At 35.1% G+C, this 24452-nt stretch overlaps 3 protein-coding genes and 1 long non-coding RNA gene across 8 annotated transcripts in view; 2 read left to right on the plus strand and 2 right to left on the minus strand.

Moving 5' to 3' along the window:
• Positions 1-8917, plus strand: part of LOC105662444 (uncharacterized) — a 28205-nt gene extending 19288 nt beyond the window's left edge. The window contains exons 5-6 of the long non-coding RNA XR_013040432.1: positions 22-114; positions 7518-8917. This is a non-coding gene — a long non-coding RNA (uncharacterized LOC105662444). The remainder of the gene's footprint in view (positions 1-21; positions 115-7517) is intronic.
• On the minus strand, positions 8354-12240 carry Eb1 (microtubule-associated protein RP/EB family member 1). Of its 4 annotated transcripts, XM_003699527.3 has the most exons (6): positions 11974-12240; positions 10463-10694; positions 10120-10164; positions 9453-9544; positions 9219-9377; positions 8354-9136 (listed from the first exon to the last, which is right to left on the minus strand). In XM_003699527.3, the coding sequence occupies exons 1-6, from the start codon at positions 12238-12240 to the stop codon at positions 9068-9070; spliced, it is 864 nt and encodes a 287-aa protein (XP_003699575.1). In that variant the 3' UTR covers positions 8354-9067. The 4 variants fall into 4 exon arrangements, with proteins under 4 accessions (XP_003699575.1, XP_012140172.1, XP_076395627.1 ...); XM_012284782.2 differs by lacking the exon at positions 10120-10164; XM_076539512.1 differs by lacking the exons at positions 10120-10164; positions 10463-10694 and adding an exon at positions 11398-11665.
• A 1244-nt stretch (positions 12241-13484) lies between these two features.
• Positions 13485-15446, minus strand: mldr (mitochondrial ribonuclease P catalytic subunit). Its single transcript, XM_012284712.2, has 4 exons — positions 14481-15446; positions 14171-14399; positions 13973-14103; positions 13485-13906 (listed from the first exon to the last, which is right to left on the minus strand). Exons 1-4 carry the CDS (start codon positions 15317-15319, stop codon positions 13585-13587), a joined length of 1521 nt encoding a protein of 506 aa, XP_012140102.1. The 5' UTR covers positions 15320-15446; the 3' UTR covers positions 13485-13584.
• Positions 15447-16486: 1040 nt separating this feature from the next.
• Positions 16487-24217, plus strand: LOC100882168 (leucine-rich repeat-containing protein 58). Of its 2 annotated transcripts, none has more exons than XM_003699526.3 (5): positions 16487-16817; positions 19902-20380; positions 21150-21366; positions 22367-22556; positions 23175-24217. In XM_003699526.3, the coding sequence occupies exons 2-5, from the start codon at positions 19908-19910 to the stop codon at positions 23336-23338; spliced, it is 1044 nt and encodes a 347-aa protein (XP_003699574.1). In that variant the 5' UTR covers positions 16487-16817; positions 19902-19907; the 3' UTR covers positions 23339-24217. The 2 variants fall into 2 exon arrangements, with proteins under 2 accessions (XP_003699574.1, XP_012140128.1); XM_012284738.2 differs by lacking the exon at positions 16487-16817 and adding an exon at positions 18909-19096.
• The last annotated feature ends 235 nt before the right edge of the window (positions 24218-24452 follow it).

Here is a 24452-nt window from a genome sequence, read left to right on the forward strand (position 1 = left end):
TGTCTTCATTACGTTCGGCAGTGTTGATCGCGTAAAAAGTCCGCCAAAAAATGGACTCGTCTCGCTATCTAATGAGGAAGTGTGTAACTATGATGAAAATATTTAATTCTGAAGGTAAAATACTACTTACTGTAAGCCAGTAAAGTGTCCATCATACACATGTCATTAAACTATTTATTTTTATAAAAATTCGTTATAGTTTTATTTGCGAGAATAATTGCAATGATGACTAATCGAAAACTAGTAACATTTTAAATGAAAGGAAGTGCCTCGCTTCTAAATGTCTCTAACGGTACAAGTGGCGCCAGCTAGTAGCGAGAGATGAGGGTTGGAACATGCATATAAGGAAAATTAAAAAATGAATATTTCGACACTTTGTCGACGTAGTATGGTTCTTGAGGTATTTAGAAACAAATTTCTATTAGGGTTTGATGCGTTTTGATGCCTAATAAAGCCAGGAAATCAATTTTTGTCGAATTCGGTCGAAAACGGTACAGGTGGCGCCATCTAGCGGCGAGCGGCGGAACTACGAAAAACTAAAATCTCGATTTTCTCGAAAACTAGGGACTTTTCCGAAATTCTGAGATATACAAATTGTTCCTTGTCGCTTACGGAATCCAACGAATGTAATTATAGCTTGCTAGGACAATTATTAAGGAAAATAGAAAAATAGCCCATTTCGTTTCGTTTCGTTTCGTTTATTTAAACACTTTGAGCAGAAGTAGCCCATAAGCGAAATACAATATACAACAGTGTACAATACATATGAAGAAGATAAAAGTAAACAACATGAATAAAAACAAAAAGAACAACAATAAAAAACAATACACAAGAAACTTATAAACTACTTAATACCTATACATAGGATCGTACAAAAAAGAGAAATACAGTGATATAATGCGCAATGACAATAAAACTTATACATAACTAAATACTACTTTATAAATAACTAAGAAATCGCCTAAATGTTGGTACATATAACGCAGATAACTTCAAGTCCCTGACAAACGCAGAGTCGCGAGAGTTTCCGAAAGTACATAATTAGATTAAAACAGCCGTGCCTAGATTTGAAGTCCACAGGACTTCAAAAATTCCGTAAATATCGCAATGGCTTGCAAGTTAACTCCCTGAAGAAAGGGCTCAATTGTAAGAGGGGGCTTCCAACCATGTAACTGAAGCTTACGCAACATAACCCTCCTATGTTGCTGAAAGACAGGAAGAGAGCAATCCCAGATAACATGATTTAAATCACGATCAACAAAGCCACAAGGACAATTCGACGAACTGTCGACACCTATTTTCTTCAGTGAAACACCAAAATTGTAGTGATTAGATCTGTATCTGGAGACCCAGGAAGATACAAATCTAGGGATGCAGAGATTATGAAACCATGGGTGTTTAGAAGAATCGAAGTAAGTGTTGAAATAATGAGATCCTTTGCGATTAGAGTCTTTAAGCCAGGCTTCTGATGCTTGCTCCCATAATCTTCTTCTTAGAACAGAATTGAAGTCAGTGTAAGGAATAGAAATATGGGATGAGGGAGGATTCTGAGCAGCTTCCTTGGCTGCCTTATCTGCAAGCTCATTTCCTTCAATATTTTGATGCGAAGGAATCCAAAGAAAGGAAATACTACTATCTGAATTAGAGTCACAGTTAAATGTTTTTAAACTCTCCTTAATCCGAACAATAAAAGGATTTGTGCTTGCAGTATAAGGTTTAGCAAGAAGGGATTGAAGGGCACTAAGCGAATCAGAACAGATAAGATAGGATAAATCCTTGTTCTCCTTTGCCATATCAATTGCAAAGGATATGGCTGCACACTCAGCAGTATAAATGGAAGCATGAGGGTTAAGGCTTAAGGTAAAATTCTTATTAAGTTGAGAACAAACAAAGGCAACACCTGTAGATGGGGAATCATCAGATTTAGACCCATCTGTGAAAATGAGAATGTGATTAGGAAAATTTTCAGAGATAAAAGATGCAAATTCCAGATTTGCAGAGGGGGAGGATTGAAGATGAAGACCAAAGGAGGTATTGACATTGATCTCAGAAAACTGAGTATCTAGATCTGACAAATGACAAGGAGCTCGATGAAGAGTATACAATTGATCCTTGAGAGGAAGAGAGTAGGCCAAGCAAGAGTGAATCACTTCTCCCCGTTTCCTCCTATCAGAGGAACCCCCATAGGATACATTCCACAGCTCAATAAACTTTTCGAGGTAAGAACAAATAGGATTATTACTAAAGGAGAAAACTTTGAGAAAGTATTTAGAACCTAAAAACTCTGCCCTGGCTCTTAGTGGAGGAAGTCTGGCCTCAGCAAGCGCAACGTTGTTCGGACAAGAAAATCTCAATCCTAAGGCCAACTTAGCAGCATGAATCTGTAACCTTTCCAATTTGGCTGCCAAACCCTTCTGGGAAGGAAAGAGCCACCATAAGCCATACTCTATCTTAGAGCGAATAACGGATTTGTAAATAATGAGCAAGGTTTGAGGGTCACAACCCCACCAAGTTCCTCTTAGAAATCTGATGACATTTAAAGTTCGCTGACAGTGCTTGACAAGATTATGTATATGAGTGTCAAACCGCAGATGCTGATCAATGTGGATGCCTAGGAATTTGGCACTTTGTGCATTGGGAATAATGTGCCCATTTATGGAAAGATGTAAAGAGCCAGGAGAGGAATTGCCTGAATTAAAAGAAAGAAACTGTGTCTTGAGAGGGGACAGATCCAGATTCAAAGCAGAGAGATTTTGCCTGATAGTTTCGATGCAGTTTTCTAAGATACCAATGGCAGTGGCCCTATTTTTGTGAGTAACAATAACGGCAAAATCATCAGCAAACTGTAGGAATTTTGCATAACGCGGAAGATGCATCAAAACACTATTAACATAGAGATTGAAAAGGAGAGGACTGAGGACGCCGCCCTGAGGGACACCCTTATGCAACAGACGAAGAGTAGGAGAAGAGGAGTTAGAAAGAATTGAAACTCTTCTAAAGTAAGTAAGATTGGAAATAAAATGCAGAATATTGCCTGCAAGCCCTAGATCCGCCAATTTTCCAATGAGGGTATTAATATGAACACTATCAAAGGCAGCAGATATGTCCAGAAAGGCAACAACTGTGCACTCGTCAAGCATAAAACTTTTATTAGCTTCCAAAATAATACTTCCAATATTATCCTGACAAGATCTAGCCTTACGAAAGCCTGCTTGAGAGTCAGGCAGAATGTTACTAGTCTCACACCACCACTGTAGACGAAGCTTAACCATCCTCTCAAAAAGCTTGCAGATGCAAGAGGTCAAGCTAATTGGACGTAACCCTTTACTCCCTTGCTTAGGAATAAAATGAACGTGAGAGGATAACCATTCTGCCGGAATAAGATTGTTTGAGTAAAGATCATTCAGAATGTCCAAAAGAATGAGCCTGATCTTGACAGGAAGCTTACGAATCATGATGTTGTCTATGCAATCGGGCCCAGGAGAAGACCCCTCTCGTAGGCAGTCGATAGAATAGTTAAGCTCCAACAGGGTGAAGGGAGCATTTAAGAAAGTCCCAGAATTATCAGGAGGAATTTTCATAGGGAGCTCTGGAGCCCAAGGAGGAGCAATTTTGGAAACAGCAATATCAATTTCTTTAGGATCAAAAGATCGACCATCACTTACAGTGTTTTGACAATATCTGGATTTAAACGTTCTAACAGTCTTCCACAACTGTGAAACGTTGGTACGACTGTTTAGCTCACTAGCAAAGCGACGAAAAGACAGTCGCTTCCGAACCTTGAGAGTTCTTTTAGTACATGCAGCCTGCTTCTTATAAGCAACCCAATCCTCCAATCTGAGAGTATGTTTCCACTTCTTAAGTGAAGCTTTTCGCAACCTCAACATCTTATCACACTCCTTATCCCACCAAGGGGCAGGAACAACGTGCCTTTTCCGAGGACCAAGGGACCGTGACGGAGAGCAAGCCTGTACAGCTTCTCTCATTTTAGTTGTAAAAATTGAATATTGCGAGAGTACTGGGAGTTGAGTGAATTCCAGTGAGAGGAAAAAAGACCAGTTATTCTCCATGATATCCTGATACTCAGACCAATCAGTTCTCTTAGAGGAGAGTTTGAAAGAACTTTTGAGCAAAGGAGCACAATGAGATATTTGTGCAACTATTGGAAAATGATCAGAACCATGAGTATCATCGAGCTGACTAGACGTTATAAAATGAGCGATGTCCATAGTGGATAAAATAAGATCTAAATTATTGCTGTGTTGACCCGAAGAACCAAGATGAGAACTAGTATGAGAATTATGAATAAAAATATTGCACTCATTTATGATTCTTAAAAGAGAAATGCCAGCCACATCCTCTACCTCTGAGTTCCATGCTGGGTGATTGGCATTAAAATCCCCAGCAATTATGGTGGAACCTGGAAGGCAGAGATTCTCAAGAAAAGACTTCCATAAATGATACTTTAAAGGAAAACCAGGAGGTCTATAAATTACTATTACGTTCAGAGGTTCAGCGGAAGTGAGGAGCTGAAAACCTAAAATTTCTGTATGATCATCAATGGAATTCTTAAAGGAAATGGTTTGAAATCTTAATGAACTTTTAATGAAACAAGCAATGCCTCCACCCCTGAAGCCCAACCTGTCAGCCCTAAGGATGGTGAAGCCATTTAAATGAATATGCTTGTCAGGTTGAAGCCATGTTTCAGTGAGAAGAATAATATCCTTTTGAACTGAAAGAATAGGAAGCTCAGAATATTTAGGGATAATTCCTCTACAATTCCAAACAAGTAAATTAACGGGATGAGCCATCACAACTTCTTTTTAGGATTGGCTTTATATTGTTTAAGAGAATTAACACTTTTAACAGAGGAGGAAGGTGAAAGAGAAGTCATAGAGGAAGTTCTCATTTGAGTAGAAATCTGTTGAGATAAGGAAACGTTTAGGGGACTGCAAGAGAGTGCTTTGCCAAAGGATGAACGAGGAGAAGTGGTGAGATCAGTTTTAGAATTGGAAACAATTGGAGAAGAGGTGGATGGAGCAGGAGAGACTTCACTTTTGAAGCAAGCGTTGTTCAGACTCGAAACCTTAATGTTTCTTTTAACCGGTGATAATGTAGATATACAATCACTTATACAATCATTGTTAATTGATGTAGTATTCTTATGCGTTACAGAAGTATTCAATGGCACACTTCCTTCAGAAGAAGTAGTACTACCACTAGAAGAGTTAGAATTACTCCAAGCTGAAAGAGGAGCAGGCCTTTGCTGACCTCCAAAGGACTTTAGAGACATAACGCTGCTCTGAGAGGCAGCTTGAAGAGGTGGAAAGTGTTCTATTGTTAGAGGGGGGGCCTTGGAAACTTGACTTGAGGATTGAAAACCTCTGGAGACAAAGTCCCGAGCCTCCCAGAAATTCACATTTGAAAAAGCCATTTGCTTGGAGATAAGTTGTTGAATTTGGAACTCTTTACAAGATTGATCAAAGGTTTTGTGATCCCCCTTGCAGTGAAGACACTTAACTTCATCCTTGTCGGGGCATTCTTCCTTACAGTGATCAGCAGAACCGCAAAACCTGCAGACTTGAGCACTCCTGCAATGTTTGCTGGAGTGACCATACCGGAAACAGTTAAAACACGTTCTCGGTGGCTCCACGTAAACTTCAACTGGCACAACCACCAGATTGTAGACTTTGATAGAATCCGGAAGCACCGTTCCCTCAAATGTAAGTAAGACAGTTTCTGAAGGGACCCACTCCACTTGTTTAGATTCACAATTAAGTTGCCTTCTATTCAACCTTCTAGCATTTATAATTTTACAGGGAGAATCAGACTTAGCTATTAGATCCTGTAAGTCATGATCTACACTAATCTGTCTGATAAGACCCCTCCTTTGAACCCTGAATCTTGGGATCATTGGGTTGAGCTTCTTGATCTCAGGAAGCCTACTGGAAGTAAAATTGTTGGCAAGTTCAGCAGTCTTAAATTTCACCTCGAACCTTCCGTAACCCTGAGGCTTAATTTCCTCAGCACCTACACCAGCTGCACTGACAATTCTTGCAACATTGAGTAAATGTTGAGAATTCCTGACCTTCTTTTCTTGCTTTTTGAGATTTAAAGAGACATAAGCAGGTCCCTTATGTCCAGACGGGTATAGCGTAATATTCAAATCAGCAACAGCAGAGCCATTATCCATCTGCCTATCGTCTTTCCTTTTCGGCGTAGATTCAACATCCATTGCAGTTTTCCTTTTTTGGGCAGCACTACCACCCCTGCCCTTTACTTTAGTGGCGTCGCTTGGGGACGCCATGACGGCGTCCTCAACACCTTGGGCCCTCGGGACCCAAGGTATAGCGGAGGAAAGTCCCTCGCTCACCTTTGAAACTCTTCTTAATAACGAAATTAAATGTTTAAGATTTTGTAAAAAAAGCAAGACCTCTCAAAATAAACGACACCAAATAATACTTAAAGAAACTAAAGACTCAAAAATTTTCCTCACGAAGTGTTCAATAGCACGTCAATCAAATCAATCAATAGCCCATTTCATGGACTAAAAAATTGGCGTCCATCTAGCGGTGAAAGTTGGAACTACAAAAATATAAAAATGCGATTTTCTCGAAAATAAGCGAACTTTGAGTACTTCTGAGGATCAGAAAGTGTTACGTGATCGCATTAGAAGCAAAATAATGCAATAAAAGTTTCCTGAAAGCTTTAATAAAGAAAATAAAAAAAATGACATTTTATGGAGAAAATTTGTGGCGCCATCTAGCGGCGAAATTGCGAACTAAACTGAAAAAACCGTATGCCCGTGCACGCGTTAAGGAAAAATATAAAAAGTAATATTTCGCAACTTTGACGACCTAGTATGCTTCTTTAGACACTTCAAAGCAATCTTTGTTCAATAAGTTATTCATTTTATTGCCTATTAAGCCCAGAAAATCAATTTTTATTTGACCTGTTTACTGCGTGTTCGGACATACGTTTTTTCAGTTTAGTTCGCAATTTCGCCGCTAGATGGCGCCACAAATTTTCTCCATAAAATGACATTTTTTTTATTTTCTTTATTAAAGCTTTCAGGAAACTTTTATTGCATTATTTTGCTTCTAATGCGATCACACAACACTCTCTGAGCTTCAGAAGTACTCAAAGCTCGCTTATTTTCGAGAAAATCGCATTTTTATATTTTTGTAGTTCCAACTTTCACCGCTAGATGGACGCCAATTTTTTAGTCCATGTTTTGACCTATCTTTTTATTTTCTTTTCTAGCGCTCTGAGGAGGTTCTTGTGACATTATATAGGTTCTAAAGAGGTCACAGAACAATTTCTGACCCTCAGAATTACGTAAAATTCCCTAATTTCGGAGAAAATCGAAATTTTAGTTTTTCGTAGTTCCGCCGCTCGCCGCTAGATGGCGCCACCTGTACCGTTTTCGACCGAATTCTACAAAAATTGATTTTCTGGCTTTATTAGGCATCAAAACACATCAAACCCTAATAGAAATTTGTTTCTAAATTCCTCAGGAACCATACTACGTCGTCAAAGTACCGAAATATTGCACTTTGCGTGCGCAGTAGAATTGACATAGTATCGGAATGCTGACACAAAATAATTAATTACTCGTTACCCGAACACTATTTATCAACTTTTATAAAAAACATTGGAAACCTTAAAGGAATATTTTAAAATTATAAATCTCCAGAAGAATAATATACAGGCAAATTAATAAAAACAATAATTGCCATAATATTCATACTCTATTTACTCTTGAGAATCTAAAGAAAAAAAAATTGATACATAATTTATTCATGATGATTGAGAATCGATTATTTCAAAGAACACGCATTATTATAGTCATAAACACGCAGCAAATTATAAGCGTACAATTATTGCTTACGTGTTAGACCCTCTTTCATTCGTTGTCTCTCATTCACTCTCGTCCATACAATTTTACAAATTTTCTCCTTTCGCGTTGTTTTGCTTTTGCTCACAACGTGACTAACAAACACGTAGCGCTTGGAGATACACTTTGCGTTTTGTTCGCTAAAGCAATTCGAGCAATCCTCTGTTTTCGTCTCAAGTTCATATCGCTGATTTAAGGCCATTCTTGTTTCTGAAAGACAGATCATGGAGATGCGAAGACCTGAAAACGTGCTTGAAGCAATCAAAGAGCAAAATCCTTCGCATCTCCAGAATTCATGCGATTACGTGAAACAGAAGTCGTCGAATAATAATTCTGCGTATCGCCACCTCGATTCAATCTCAAAACCGCGCCTACGAATGTACAATTATGCGACAAAAATCGTACAGTGTATTCTCGCGCAGAGTCGACAGATAAAATAAAAATAAAAGATGAATATAAAACTTGTAAAATTCAATTTAATCTTGTTTTAAGATATACTTGGCATACAACATCATTCTGCAACGGGGGAAATCAGTATTTTGTGACATATCATTCGCTTTGTTTCACGATTGCACAAGATAAAATGGTTTGAACGCATATTTAATTATGTTCATAATTTCTGAGAAAACTACAACGAGGTACGAAAGTACAACATGATCTATCGGCAATAAAACGGTGCATTTATAAACGAAAAAACATTCACACATTAATGAACATAGTTAACGTAACTTCACTGTATAACAAAGTGGACTCGGATAGTGTCCAAACATTCCTCTTTTTTTTCGGTTTTTTCATATTTTTAATGACTTGTCGATGTTCAGAACTCTACCGTTATTTCGTATTACGATAAAGAACTATGACAATACGTGAACCGCTAACTTTGCTCCTTTCTTAATTATAATTACTCGTCATAGGATACAAGTTATTCAAGTGCATTATTTTTCTCGTACTTCCTATCCTAATCACGTGCTGATCTCAATGAACTTCGTAACAAAATGCAGGCGCGAAAATGCTTAAATAGCTATACAAAGTAGTTTAATAATTATGCAACTGATACTGTAGTTTATTAATGCCGGTAATTATACTGGCTTGCTAAACATAATAAACTGAAACGCACTTGGACAATTTGCTGTTGTTCTTTCGTTTGAATGATTGTACAAAAAGGTAAAGTTAGTATTCCTCCTCTTCATCTGGCGCGAGACCATCGCCTTCCAATTCTTCGGGTGGCGCAAATCCTTCCTGTAAAACATAAATCAAACATTTTTTTATTAAATCAAAACTTATTGCTTTATTCTAAAATTTAGACATTTCAAATTTTTACCTCCGTTGCGTAAAGGACTTCTAAGATTTTCTGTACTATTGTTCGAGGGTCTCCATTATTGTCATAATCCTGGCACATAACTTCAATATCACGCAATTTTCCAAAATAGAAATCTCTTTCCTTCTCCAACCCGTCAAGCGTCATTTTCATTTCCATCAACTGTAATAAATTACCATTATTTTTACCGAGAATGGCACAAACTATTATTACAAACACTTTTGAAACTTATTGTACCTGTGCACTGAGCTCCTCCACTTTACCAGTATCTGCACGATTTCCAATTCCTCCCGTTTTCATTTGTGGACGATGGGGTGGTGCTTTGTTAACTGTATTCGAAAGTTTAACATATTATTATCTGTTATATAAATTATTTATGATTAATTCTACTATATATACATAAAAAAAAGACAAGATTACTTAACAATAAATCTACTTTGACACGAAAACAATGCTGTGTAAACATTTATGCAAGCAGTGTATATTCTGATGAAAAGCATAACAATTTGTATCGAGAACTGTACAACGGGAACAAAGCAGGTATCGAATACGGTTATGCACGATAAATAAAATGAACTATGTATTTAAATCTTCTGAAGTTACGGTCAAAATATTTTGTGAAGAACATCTTTAATATTTATACTTCATGCAACAGTTAACTGATTTACTGATTTATAATATTAATAAAATGCAAAATACAATTTTTTGAATAGTTAAATGAAGGATAGACAACCGAATTGTTCTAAAAGATCTAAACTGGTTTACTCATTGTTTCAGTAAGAAATACCAACACCTTAACAAATACTCTCTTTATGAATACCTTCCTTTAAACTGTTCAATAATAAAACAAAAAGAAATTGAAAAATAAAAATACAAATATGAGATTATAAAAAAAAGTAATTACTAGTCGTGTTGTTAGCTGCAGGTGCAGGAAGTGAAGATCCTTGACCTGAAGTAAAATTCTATTTCTTATTTCATTAGGTCACAATAAATCTGTTATATTTTTTATATATAATGTATCATATCACTTAAGAGGATTTAAATAAAGCAAAGCAAGTTAATGATTTATCATGATCTTTAATAACTCTGATATTAAAGATCATTAGTATATAAGCAAAACCTGATCAAACTGTTCACAGATTAGAAAGAAACCATTGTTAATTTTGTAATTATTTCTTGATTCTGTATCACGTTTAATGACACAATTTCAAATTGTACAAAAGAAAAAAGAATGTGAAGTAATATACCAATACGACCAGCTGGTTTAGACGAATTTACATCACGTGGTGTGGTGCGTTTTGCATTAGTGCCATGCGGTGCATTGTTTCCACCACTACCCATAGGTTCTCCTCCTCGCATAGCAAGTGCATCGTATGGCTCTGTTCTGGAGTAGTTTGCATCAAAGAATTTCTTGAACCATTGTAAAAATTCAAAGTTATCTTGGAACCTGCCTTTGACCAGCCTATCAATTGGAACAATCTGCAAATGATTAGCAAAAAAGCATGTGGAACAAAAGAAAAAAGAAACTGAAACCTTAATAAATTACAGAAAATCGAGTAAAGTCAAAACGTGATCTATTAAAACATTGTTTAGCAGTAAATGTCAACAACTTTCTTATTGAATTATATAAAAATAACGAAATCGATACAGTAAACAAAGATATCAAGTTACAGGGATTAAGTAATCATGGTGTTCTAAGTATATAAACATTGCATCTAGCAAGTAAATCCAGTTTATATTACGTCCTCTATATTTTGCCCCCTACTGAAGTGTATTTATAAATTGGTGTGATAAATAAATGTGTTTATATGTTCAATATTTATATTCACCTAAACTAGAGAACTATTTCCTGCAATTAAAAGCAAGAGATACGTGTGTTAACACAAAATTAAAGATGATGATAAAACAAAAATATTCTACTTACACTTGAAATAAACAAACAATATACTAAGAAATACTGTGCTAGAGTTTCAATTTGTGTATCTGTACATATAAACGTGATTAAAGTCGCAAAAGCATAAAGTGCTTCCTACTTTACTGTAGATATGAAATGCTTTATTGGTTCAATTACGCACAGCCAGAGTAACTTTCTATGCAGCGCATAATACTTTCTTGAACTATGAAGACAACAATATAAGACATGCAAAAGCAACACTAATGAACTGACACGATGTTGCTATACCCTGCTGTTGGCGGGGGACAATATTACGTTGTTGAATATGCTTTTGCTGCATTTGCATCTGCTTTGATTGAGGAGGTAAAGGTACCAATTGAGGATTTGACAAGTTATGCGTCCCATCAACACCAGAACCCAATGGTATACAGCCACGAGCCTCATAAGCATCGTACTCGCGGCCATCATAATTCGCATCAAAGAATTTTTTGAACCATTGTAAAAACTCAAAATTGTCTTGAAAGCGGCCTTTTACTAATTTGTCCACTGGTATTACCTGAACCATTTCCATAACAGGAGGATTACATTTTTGTGCATATCGCATTTAATGCAATACTTTTCTATTGTATAATGTGAGCCCATGTTATTATGAAACAAACTGTTTCATTATTTTAATTTTACATTATCTTTTCTCTCAACTGTACTAAAGAACCAATATCAAAAATAAAGACTTTCTAAATTTGTGCCAATCCAACATTTTTTAATTAAAACTAATTTCTTATAAAGTACAATATGTTAAAACATATTAATGATTATAATCCTTAGGTCTCTCATCTAAGAATTACAAACATTTCAATCGCTTACCTTATCTACATTCATCTTTTTAAAACCCCCTTGCAAAATTTTAAAATTTTGTATATATTCATGTTCAAGGTTGGTCTTGAATTTGACCCTCTTCAATGGTACACTCCCAGGAAAAAGCATATCCATGAACTGACAATAAACCGCTCCAGTGCATAGCTCTTCTATTTTGGTGAACGACGATTGCAAGCAATCATTTACCCAAGCTAGCATATCATGTCGGCTTAAGTTCTCAGTTGTCACATTTGTCGCATAGACATTAACAGCCATGATGTTATCCCCTTTTCAGTCAGTGGCTAAAACATAATGATTCATAAATGGTAATACATACAAATAAAGTATACGTTATCAACATGCTGATACTGTGAAATGATATGTATGTTACATATAGAAAGGGTTCAAAAGCCCGCGGTTAAACACAGTGGCTTAGTTATAAGAAATCAATGGGTTAATCAGAAAAATGGTCACTGATATTCCTTAAACGGTCGATCTCAAAGCGGACTTAAAAGGAATCACATTCCGTTCGCTTTTTTGGCTCGAAACATTGGGCCGTCGACATATTCGGGGTTCTTTCTTCGACGTGCCATGACTTCGATACACGGATATTTTCTCAAGACGTAACACTAGCCACTGGTTCCGAGCTTAAAAACGCATTAAAGTATTTTTCAAATATTTTTAATCCTCAAAATACCCGTGGAAAAACTTACCGAATATCGCGGAAACACCGTAACACCAATCGGGAGTGGTTCCCGCACGCAGATGACAAATGTGTAACTAGATCGTTCAAACGCGCACACAACGGAAACTTCTAACGGTTCCTTCGACAATGATTGGACAATGCACATGTACCGCACTAGATTTGACCAAAAAGATCCTACGATACTCGCAAAGATTCTTCTTTTTTCACGTTTTCTTATAAAGCATCTATTTTTACCGCGTACCCGATAAAGCTGTTCCGTGCAGCTAACCACGTAGCAACAACAATTTCTCTACGCGTCTGTCAAAGGAATTAACAAACGACTACAACTGCACTCTAGAGATTTCAGCCGGTATGCGAGTTCGTTGCTCGAAGAGATACGTTCAAAATCGAAGAATTCGCGATATCCGTTACAGGACGAGATAAAATGTTTAATCCTGGCTCATACTGTATCCCTTATTTCTATTCAGGCGAATTTTCATTCGCCAATCACAACGGATTTCTTGGACAAAAAGTTTGCGTAAAAAATTGTCCCGAGTTTTACCATAGACGAAATATGTATAGAGTAGATCCATCATTCGATGCTATTTTTTGTCTTGCACCTCGGGGAATCCTTTAATTTTCATGCCACAACCTACTTTATCAACCGAGATTAAAATTATGCTAACTTATTGGTGATAATAAACATTACATTACATAAACCGGTAATATCGCGCGTGACACAAAAATATTAGGACACACGTTTTCTTTTTATATAAAGAAAATACAATATTTATCGAAATAAGATAATTTATTGAGGATAATAAAAATGCAATCGTTAAATTGTTATTATATTTACTTATACGCTTATTTATAAGAATGTCAAAAGATACAGTAAAGAACAAATAAATATAAATCTGTCTAAAAGTGTATACGTTTCAATTAGACATTTTAAAACATACCCACGTATCACACGCTTGTGGTTTCAAGGCTTGGGAAGTTTTAACACATGGTATATGCCAGCAATTATTTTTCTTTACAACATATGAATCTATATATGTATGTGTATGTAATTTTTCTAGAATGTTTGTATTTTTACGGACAGTATACTGATGCACCATTTGCCACCTTTTAAAAAGAACTTCCAGTTCAATACTACTGAAAGTAAATTTATGTTGGCGCATTAAATCTTGGGAGATAATATTAGTACCATTTCCACTTAAAAATGTAGCATGTAACACAAACGCATCATCATTTGATCTGAAACAAGAAAATAAAATAAATACCTATGCGACAAACATTAATGTGGTACATTAAAGCACATACAAATCATTCACGTAGAAATAATCTGCAGTATCTTGTAAATCCCGATTCATGATGGTTTTCTGTATATGGTGTCTTCCAATAACAAGCACCTTTTTACCTTCTTTCTTTAAAGCCCTAAGAAGTGATGCAAACTGAAATAGAGAGATCAATTTATACTATAGTGAAACACATGTTTCTCTGAATAAATTTAGTTCTTACATGCTGCGGGGAAGGTGTAACACTACACATCACATTTAACCCATCAATAACATAATCATATCTCCGATACTTTATAAACCTTATAAAGGCATTCAATTCTTGTGGATCTGATGTTCTATATGCATTATTAGTGACTACATTCTGTGCAATTGCTTCATGTAGACGTTTATACTCCTCTTCAGAAAGCTCTGTTTCCTCTACTATTTGATGGCAATTGTTGCATAGTGAACTAAATGAAATAAAACAGGAAAAATGAAAGTGAAAATAAACAGAACATGTAAAAATACATGTGTGAATACACCAGACTTACTCTGATTTGGTCATGAATTTTACAGACCAGCCAAGTTCATTACAAGCTTCCATGTATTTTATTATAGAGCGCTTCAGCGGTTTTGTACCATACTTCCTCCATAATAAAAACAACTTCTCAATGTTTTCATTAAATGTATTTCTGTCCCGTAAACAGAAACGTAAATAAGCGTCATATATTTTGCAATTAGGGGCTGTACCCTCTTGCAGTGCACGATCCAAATATTCTTGTGCCATAGTTAAATTACCATTTGCCAATATAGAAACAATCAGTGAAGGATAAGCTTTTATAAGAATTTTAGAGTCGTAAGATTCAAACTCTTTCAAGACCATAATAGCCTTATCTAATTCATCTACTTTACATAAAGAATTAATAACAGTTGAAGCTACAACTGCAGGTAAATGTTTATGCTGATCCATAATTTTCTTGCAAACACTTGAAATATGTACTTTTTCCTCATTTGTAAGTATTATTTTCGAGGAAGCATACAATGTTAGATACCTTTGTAAAGCAGATACAGGAATATTATAGTTATTAGCTTCTAAAAATTCATAATAATTTTTTGCTGCTTTCATACAATTCTCTTCCTTGAATAATAAAAAAATTAATGTGTCAACAGTACTCTCACACTTATTATTCGACAGCATTATATTTCTCATAGTTTCCCATGTTTCTTTGGGAATATTATTTGACTCTGTTAATATATTTGAAAACTTTTCCTTCCAAATAGTCTTGAGTGCATAGAATTCTCTTAATTTATATTGTATGTGCCATCTTTTGCAATGAATATTTAAATACTGCATTTGAAATAAACGTGACAGTTTGTTAAAAAACGCCATTTACAAGATATCAAATTTCGTTCATAAAAAAAGACGTTTAAAAGAATATTTTACTGTTCTTTAATTACTATTTAAAAATAGTAATTGTTCATTTCAATATTTCAACACTTATATTCATGTTACAGTAACTTACATAAACAATTCTGTAACTGAATTGTACTTCGTTCTAATTGTATTTTTTTATTTACACGCTTATTCTAATAACTTTCTTCTAGAAAACAGTTCAAATATGAATTAAAAATTTCGTTATTCGTAGTAACACTACGAATCTACTTATACACAGGTTAGAAATGCACAAACTACTTACACGTGGTCTATATCGTGTAGACAAATATCTCATACATCCCAGGACCGCATTTAGAATTAAGCAAAATAATTATATAAAAACTAGACACATTACTAAAACTTATTCAAAATAAATTCGTTACATATTTCCAAAAACTCTTTGATGCGAAGATATTATAAATAAATTTACAGATATAAAATTTTAGTTACTCAAAACACTTTAATGTCTACGGTCTTTCTATTTTATATTATTTTGTAACATCAAACCATAATTGCTTATACATTAAAATTTTCCTAATGTCACTTTCATTTCTGTTTCATTCATGTTTAGTTTTGCTTTTTTTATGCCCAGGGCTCGAAAAGTTAGTGTACAGTCCTTGTGAGTATTCCTTTTACTTTCATGTTATCCTGTTACATCATTTTTAGTTCGGGATTCGCACTGCTAGATGGTGTTCATTAAATTTTTAAATTTCGCAAAGTACCAGAAATTAAATTCATAGAGTAACAGTGGTTAGATTAGAATGTTTATTTTTCATCAAAGGTATAATCTAACGATATTTTAAAACGTCACATAACATTACGATTATTAATATAAAAAAACATAAATTATATTAATTAACAACCTAATATTTTCGCACGAAAAATTCCTCGAAGTATTAAGTTAAAAGTGTGACTGAAAATAAGGAAAATAATTGTTGTCCCACCCGATATGCAGAGTCGATTTAAATTGCAGCACAGCCCTCGCTAAAAGTAGCATGCGATAAATTAAAAGACAACTCAACGCAAATATATTTATTATATTTCCAGCAGAATTCTGCAATATTACCGTTCCTTGGCAATATATTTTTTTGTGGACGTGTGCAACTGTAGAAAGTTGCTTCGGTAAATTTCAGGTTAGGTTGTGTCGCATGCAACGGGATAATGTAAACATTATTCTCTGGACCAAGGATACGAATTTTCTCAGGACGTGTCTCTCGCTTTATTGCATCAGCGTTGGGTGATCTCGTTCGCGATGACAAGTGTTTTCCGAGACGACTTATAAAGGGAACTGATAGCACAAGATATAGTTCAGTCTCGTACGTCATCTCGAGCAGATCGTGCGCCCCAGTTTCACTTTGATCTGTGAGCGAATGTGCCGCGAAATTCTGAACGTTTTTCTCGAAGGACAAAAAGGGGGGAATTTATAACCGAGGGAAAGTGAAATAAAATTCAGGTAAGATCTTCCTGGAATTTTTATTTTAATAGCACTCGGTCAAGGTAGAGTCAAACGGTAAAATGTTGACCATTGATTTTAATCAATTTGTAACATTGTTTCGGAGATGACCTCGTGATAATGGCGGAAGTCACGTGAGAACCCCTAGGTTCAAGATCCTCGGACACGAACTCTTTTGTGCGTGTTAAGTCCCTGATAACACGACAGCCTTTGTGGAGAGCTGAAGAATTATCTGTCTGAATTATTAGCGTTATCTGAAAAACATTTACCTACAGAGTGGCTCGTTAAGAACAGAACAGTCTTTACCATTCTTTTTATATTTTCACTAGGTAAAATTTATTTATTTTATTTCCAAAACTTATTTTTGGAAACGATTATTCTTTTTAATGACTTATGTTTTAAGTTTCAGTTTACTGGAATATTTCTGAAATTCTAAAATACAATGGTAAATTTAAAAAATTTTAAACTAGAAAAAAATGAATATCAGTATGATTGAAAGAGTGTAAAATTTTTCTTTATGTCGCAATATGATTACCGTAATGACGTCAAGAATTATTGAAAGAAGATATAAAAATTGAAAAAAGCATAATTTTATCGACGCAATTTTACGTAATGTAGTAAATTCTCGATGATCGATAATTCGATGCAAAACTGCTGCGTGTAATTGTACACGTTATAATGCACACGTGGTGGACTTATCACGATATCACAAACACAGCTGTAACATTAAAAACATTTCGTGGCTAACAACGAAAATGATCTTGAAATTTCTCGCAATTAAATACGAAGATTAGATTTTAACTATTTTCGTAAATCAACTTCGATTACCAATCATCAAATTAATACTAATTTGACTTTTATCAACGTAGTAAATTATCGCGTTTATGTAACAGCTGAATTGAAAGCGAAAACTACAAAGATAAATAAATTTTGCATATGTAATATAAGGAAAAGTTAGGTAACATCAGTTGTAAACATTAACTGAACATTAAACATTGTTTTTTTGAAACTGACAATAAATATTAGATGCGCTGACAATATTTATTAAATATTAGACGTATTGACAAACATCAGAGTTGTTTTTAACCTTCAAAATGGCGGAGCAGAGGTTACAATAATTTTCAGAAATGTTAAATAACGTTGATATCGATACTTTTTAAAATCGTGACAAGTTGATAGTCATTGTAGATAAATATATCTCCATTTTATATTTCAAAGGAAATGTCAAATGATTTTTGTTCATAAACAAGTTAATGGGAGTTGTTACATACTTTTGCTTTGTCACGATATTTTGAAATGTTTATCTAGAAATGAAATGGTAAATAAATTATGATTTACCATGACCTATTAATCTTCATATTGAACATGTGAAAAATTGTCGGTCGGCCATTTTATTTTTCGGGTGTATTCAATCTTTATGGTATTTTGTTACTTTTTATTGGACGTTCATTTGACAATATTGTATATTAAACTAATTGTTAATTTTTACTGTATTATTAATAGTAATAATTATTAATTATTAATAGTAATAATAATTTTATTAATAATTATTATTAATAATAACTATTAATATTAATAGTATTAATAGTATTATTATTAGTAATAGTATTATTATTAATAATAACGATTAATACTATTAATATTAATAAAAATACTACTAATAATTATTATTAATAGTAATTAATAATAATTAATAGTAATAATTATTAATTATTAATAGTACTAGTAATTTTATTAATGTGATCATTTCTTTTTATATACTGTGTACAATTATTTTTTCTCACTACATCTAATAATTCATTTTCACTAAAATAACTAACAAAACAATACAAAAATTTATGTTATTTAAATATGTGTAACATGATACTTAAAGTATACATCCAGAATCAACTGTATAAACATACTGCTTTCTAAAAACAATTTCAAAAATAATAATTAGAATTTCAGAAATTAAGTTAGTATCCAAAAACAAAGATATACTTGATCTCACTTATCATTTTGAGTATCAATATAAAAATTTCCTTACTTCCCCCACTTTCGATATTAAACGACAAGTGGGAGGAGATAAATCATATATTAAAATGAGACTGAAATATCACGATTACATTTTGCACACAGTGTTTATGCGTGCAAATGATAAGCTAATAACACGAACCAGCATACGTTGAACAAATTCTTTGTTTTATCGCGAAAACATTATACAGTTACTTGCGCTTTTTTGATCGAGTTGCTTTGCTTTTCCTGGTTGGGACGCTGCACTTCCTTGTGGTTTCTTCGAAGTAAGATTTTGTTCTTTTTTTATGATTTGTTGTATTTATTGGTGCTGCTTTTGATTGCAGATGGATGTTGTTTTTATTAATTTTTGGGGATTGTGGGGGGAAGGCTTAGAAATTTTTACGGTTTCAAGGTCTCAAGTTTAGAAATTTTCAAGTTTGCAAATTTAGGAATTTTCAAGTTTGCAAATTTAGGAATTTTCAAGGTTGTAAATTTAGGAATTTTCAAGTTTGCAAATTTAGGAATTTTCAAGTTTGCAAATTTAGGAATTTTCAAGGTTGTAAATTTAGGAATTTTCAAGTTTGCAAATTTAGGAATTTTCAAGTTTGCAAATTTAGGAATTTTCAAGGTTGTAAATTTAGGAATTTTCAAGGTTGTAAATTTAGAAATTTTCAAGTTTGCAAATTTAGAAATTTCCATCTTCTCAAATTCAGAAATGTTCAACTTTGCAAATTTAAAAATTTCCACCTTCTCAAATTCAGAAATTTTCAATTTTGCAAACTCAGAAATTTCCACCTTCTCAAATTTAGAAATCTCTCAATTAATCAACTGATAAGGGTATAAACTTGAAAATGTTCAATATCAAAAACTTTCAAATACTCAAATTCACAAATTAAAAAGTAGTGAAATTTAACATCACTCATTCACCAATAACTTAATGAGTTATTACTTAGATAAAACTTAGAACACCACAGCTAAGAATCCTAAAATAACTCCCTCACAATATAAATTATTTACTTCCTAAACTATTTAATAAATAACTAAATCCTCAAACAGAACCATTGTATTAACAATTAATTACAATTTCAGACATTCATGGAGAACTACACGTCCGACTCCAGTGACTCAGACTCCAGCGCCAAGACCTTGGACTTATCCTACCTGATGCTGGATCCCCAAGTCCTAACCGACCATTTCATGAACGCAAAATGTCCAGAACAAGTAGACACTCTATTGCTCCACCAAAACCGATTGCCCAGTGTTCCACAGAACATCGTCAGGTTTACAAACTTAAACTCCTTGGATATATCGAACTGCGGTTTGAACGAGCTGCCAGATTTCCTCGGGGACTGTCCGTTGTCCTGTCTGGTGGCCAAACACAACAACCTGACAAACGATTCGCTGCCCAAGTGTTTCGAGAACCTGTCGGGTCTTAGGGAGTTGAATCTCAGTGGAAATAGGTTGACGGATTTCCCTGATCAGATTCTCGATCTGGCGGAGCTGAAGTATCTGTATCTGGGCGGGAATTACATCACGGAGATCAGCAAGGATGTTTGGAAACTGCAGAGGTATTGGTTTCGGTAGTGTCTGTATGGGGAATTTGGGGGATTTGAAAATTTGGGAGTTTTGGGGGTTTGGGAAATTTGAGAATTTTGGGGGAATTTAGGGGCTTGGGAAATTTGGGAATTTGGGGAATTTGGGGGTTGGGAAATTTGGGAATTTGGGGAATTTGGGGAATTTGGGGATTTGGGAAATTTGGGAATTTGGGGAATTTAGGGATTTGGGAAATTTGGAAGTTTTGGGAAATTTTGGGGGGTTGGGAAATTTAGGGGTTTGGGAAATTTGGGAATTTGGGGGTTGGGAGATTTGGGGGTTGGGAAATTTGGGAATTTGGGGAATTTGGGGGTTGGGAAATTTGGGAATTTGGAGAATTTGGGGGTTGCGAAATTTGGGAATTTGGGGAATTTAGGGATTTGGGAAATTTGGGAGTTTTGGGGGGTTGGGAAATTTGGAGAATTTAAAGAATTTAGGGGTTTGAGAAATTTGGAAATTTGGGGAATTTAAAGGTTTGGGAAATTTGGAGAATTTAGGAATTTGAGGATTTAGGGATTTGGTAATTTTGAAATTTAAGAATTTGGAAATTTAGGGATTTAGTAATTTCAGAATTTGATAACTGAAGAATTTTGGTATATAGAGTCTTTGCAATTTACAAGTATAAGCATCCTACAATTTATAAAAAACAAGTTAAACAATTTAACAACAATTTCAATATTAAAAATTTGCAAATTCATCTAACCAACAATTGAGATCATTTGATAATAATTTCACTGCTTTCAGGTTGCACGTGTTATCGATGGGAGGCAACAGGCTAACGGAAGTGCCATCAACATTAGGGGAGCTCAAATCCCTCCAGGCGTTGGTATTATGTGATAATATGCTTGAGAACTTACCTAGTTCCATAGCGAAGTTGACGAATCTGAAATCGTTATTGCTTCATAAAAACAGACTGAGAACACTGCCGACTGAAATTATCACCTTGAGGTGTTTAACTGAGGTATCTGTTCCACCTCACAATCTTTTACAATCACTTTACATCGATAAAACATATATGGTGCACCTATAAATTAGTTGTATAGCTTAGAACGCATTAGGTGCGTCATAAAATTGTACTGTATCACATAGGGGACGCACCTGGTGCGTCATGAAATGTATCACGTATGTAGTATGTGACGCACCAGGTGGGTCATCAAACTGTACTGAATTATATAGGAAACGCACCTGGTGCGTCCTGGAATGTATCACGTATGTAGTATATGACACACCAGGTGAGTCATCAAACTGTACTGAATTATATAGGAAACGCACCTGGTGCGTCCTAGAATGTATCACGTATGTAGTATATGACACACCAGGTGAGTCATCAAACTGTACTGAATTATATAGGAGACGCACCTGGTGCGTCCTGGAATGTATCACGTATGTAGTATATGACGCACCAGGTGAGTCAACAAACTGTACCGTATTAGATTACATATAGTGTCACGTAGTTGAAATGCCATATATTATATTTACAGTATAAATGGTATAGGGAACATATGACGCACCTGGTGCGTCGTCTTTAACATCGTATAGATAAGTAGTAAGTGACACACCTGGTGCGTCGTTTAATGTATCATATGAAGAATATATGACACACCTGATGCGTCGTCCTTGACACCGTATATAGATAACTAGTATATGACACACCTAGTGCGTCATTTGAGGTATCATATGAGCAATATATGACACACCTGGTGCGTCATGCCTTGCACCCTATAGAGGGCATATGACACATAAGGTGCGTCATTAATATATGTTATATTAGAACAGCACGCACCAGGTGCGTCACAGTATATGACACACAAGGTGCGTCAAAACTATCTAAAGTTCTGTTAAAGATAAAACTGAAGATAGATAAGTTTAAACTTGACTAAAGCATCAAATCAGAAATTGTTGACTGTTATATATCACTGTCGTTGACGCATAATAACCTATTGCCTTTTCTGTGAATTCAGTTATCGTTGAGGGATAATCCGCTAGTAGTAAGGTTCGTGTCCGACATGACGCACAACCCGCCATCCTTGCTGGAGTTGGCCGCCCGAGTAATCAAGACCATCGACATCCAGTACGACGAGGAGAGTTTACCAAGAAACCTAGTGGAGTATCTAAACAGCGGGCACCGTTGCGTCAATCCAAAGTGCAAAGGTCAGCGGCTAGTCGCGTTCAAAGTTCAAAGGTCTATTCGGCAACAATCGCGGCGCCAATGCGATCGCGTGCATCATTGTTCGACCACCACATTGTATCGGTCATCGCGTTTTTCTCGCGGATTATTTTTACGCATGCCAACGAGAAAAAGTTCACGAGATAAGCATTCGTCCGGACTGCGTTACTATTTGTTATTTCCTGAAACGCTGCGGTCACGGTTATCGTTTGCGTGCAGCTGACAAGATGGCTGACGAGATGGTGACAGGAGTTCGCTCACTGTGCGTTGATTTTTGATGCTTCAGAAATGTGTTGATAGTAGAGTGTTACTTGTCACTTTTGTTATACCATCACTCTTACCACTGTTTATATTGTAGGTTAACTCAATTTTCAGATTTGAGTATTTAGAAACTTGAGTGGTGTTGAAGAGTTGGTGATTTGAAAATTTAGAAATTTAATTTCATGGAGGTTTGAAAAGGGGTCACACAACTTTATCTCACATGGTCACATGTTATATTGCATTCTCTACCATCATCAAACCAATATTTCTTCATCAACTTATGATCTTTACATTATTCACATTACATCATGAAATATCAACGATTTTAATTTCTCTTACAGGTGTATTCTTCAACAACAGAGTAGAACACGTGAAGTTTGTGGACTTTTGCGGCAAATACCGTCTACCACTGTTACAATACCTCTGCAGCAGGAAGTGCGTGGAGTCACGTGACGGTGACGAAGTGGTCAGCGGCGCAATGATAAGAAAAGTACTGCTAGGTTGACGAAGCTGCTATTTAGTTTCTTTCGTCATAAACTTATGATCACGCGTTTGAAAAACGAATGAAGATCATTACTGGGCGTTTGAGGTTAGGTTTCGTCGTCGCAATCAGCTGAAGTATATAGGATTTAGAATATGTATCAATCGTCTACAAATTCTTTTCTTCTAATTCGGTATTCGGAACGCGCTGTCTAGTTGTGTCGAACTAGCGCAAAAACTAGTTACGTTAGCTGTACGATACTTGAAATGGAATTGGAAGTTTTTGTGTCGCTGCAGGTGGTTTATCTGGGGTCATTGGCGTAACTGGGATTCTTGTGTGGGATGGAAGGTTAGGAATTTGGAAATTTGGGTGTTTGAAGATTTGGGGATTTGGAAATTTGGATATTTGAAGATTTGGGAGTTTGAAAATTAGGAATTTAGAAATTTAAGAAATTAGAAATTGGGGATGTAGAAATCTGAACAATTGAAAATTTGGAAACTTGAGAGTTTGTACATTTAGGATGTGGATGTTGAGGATTTGGAAATTTAAGAACTTGGGTAAAATGTATTTAGAAATTTACCAATTGGGTTAAATAACCTTGGTAACCTAATTAGTAACCTAGTTATATGATAACTTGGAAACTTGGCAATTTTTTAATTTGATAACTTGAAAATTTATAGTTTAGCAAATATCTAAGTTTCTAATAGTCTCTCAATAGTATCTGAAGTCCTACATTTCATGTCCCTAACCTAGAGAACTCCACCCCATATCCAAGTTACGCCAACAAATAGCAGCAGAATAGCACCTTTGAACACACAAGTTTTTACAAAGAACTTTAACCTAAAAAAGGAATCTCTCGACCAGCCTTTTGTATTTCACAAAATAAACACGTTGTTGAGTTAACTCTGCCTTAGATGAATGAACTCGTAGTCTGTTAACGTTATCGTTTTATTTCTTAAATAAACCACAAAATCTACAATAATAATAATTAATAATAATAATAAGAATCATAATAATAATAATAATATCATAAAGATCCCCCGTACAAACGGAGGTATTCGATCCTCGCATAAAACACATCCATTGATATTTCTACAGTTACCGATATCTGGCTGGTTCTCAATGCGAACCGTGTAAA

The sequence above is a fragment of the Megachile rotundata genome, chromosome 14 (assembly GCF_050947335.1).
Source record: "Megachile rotundata isolate GNS110a chromosome 14, iyMegRotu1, whole genome shotgun sequence".
Lineage (NCBI taxonomy): Eukaryota > Metazoa > Arthropoda > Insecta > Hymenoptera > Megachilidae > Megachile > Megachile rotundata.

Bases quoted from the DNA above. Each gene is read 5' to 3' on its own strand.
- Eb1 (XM_076539511.1), bottom strand. From the start codon at position 12,240: ATGGCTGTTAATGTCTATGCGACAAATGTGACAACTGAGAACTTAAGC. The intron at 11,666-11,973 runs GTAAGCGATTGA...GAAATGGTTCAG, and splicing joins AAAAGATGAATGTAGATAAG to GTAATACCAGTGGACAAATT. The intron at 9,137-9,218 runs GTAAAAATTTGA...TATGTTTTACAG, and splicing joins AAGTCCTTTACGCAACGGAG to GAAGGATTTGCGCCACCCGA.
- mldr (XM_012284712.2), bottom strand. From the start codon at position 15,319: ATGGCGTTTTTTAACAAACTGTCACGTTTATTTCAAATGCAGTATTTA. The intron at 14,400-14,480 runs GTAAGTCTGGTG...TATTTCATTTAG, and splicing joins AAATTCATGACCAAATCAGA to TTCACTATGCAACAATTGCC. The intron at 14,104-14,170 runs GTAAGAACTAAA...TCTCTATTTCAG, and splicing joins TTACACCTTCCCCGCAGCAT to TTTGCATCACTTCTTAGGGC.
- LOC100882168 (XM_003699526.3), top strand. From the start codon at position 19,908: ATGGAGAACTACACGTCCGACTCCAGTGACTCAGACTCCAGCGCCAAG. The intron at 20,381-21,149 runs GTATTGGTTTCG...CACTGCTTTCAG, and splicing joins GATGTTTGGAAACTGCAGAG to GTTGCACGTGTTATCGATGG. The intron at 21,367-22,366 runs GTATCTGTTCCA...CTGTGAATTCAG, and splicing joins CCTTGAGGTGTTTAACTGAG to TTATCGTTGAGGGATAATCC.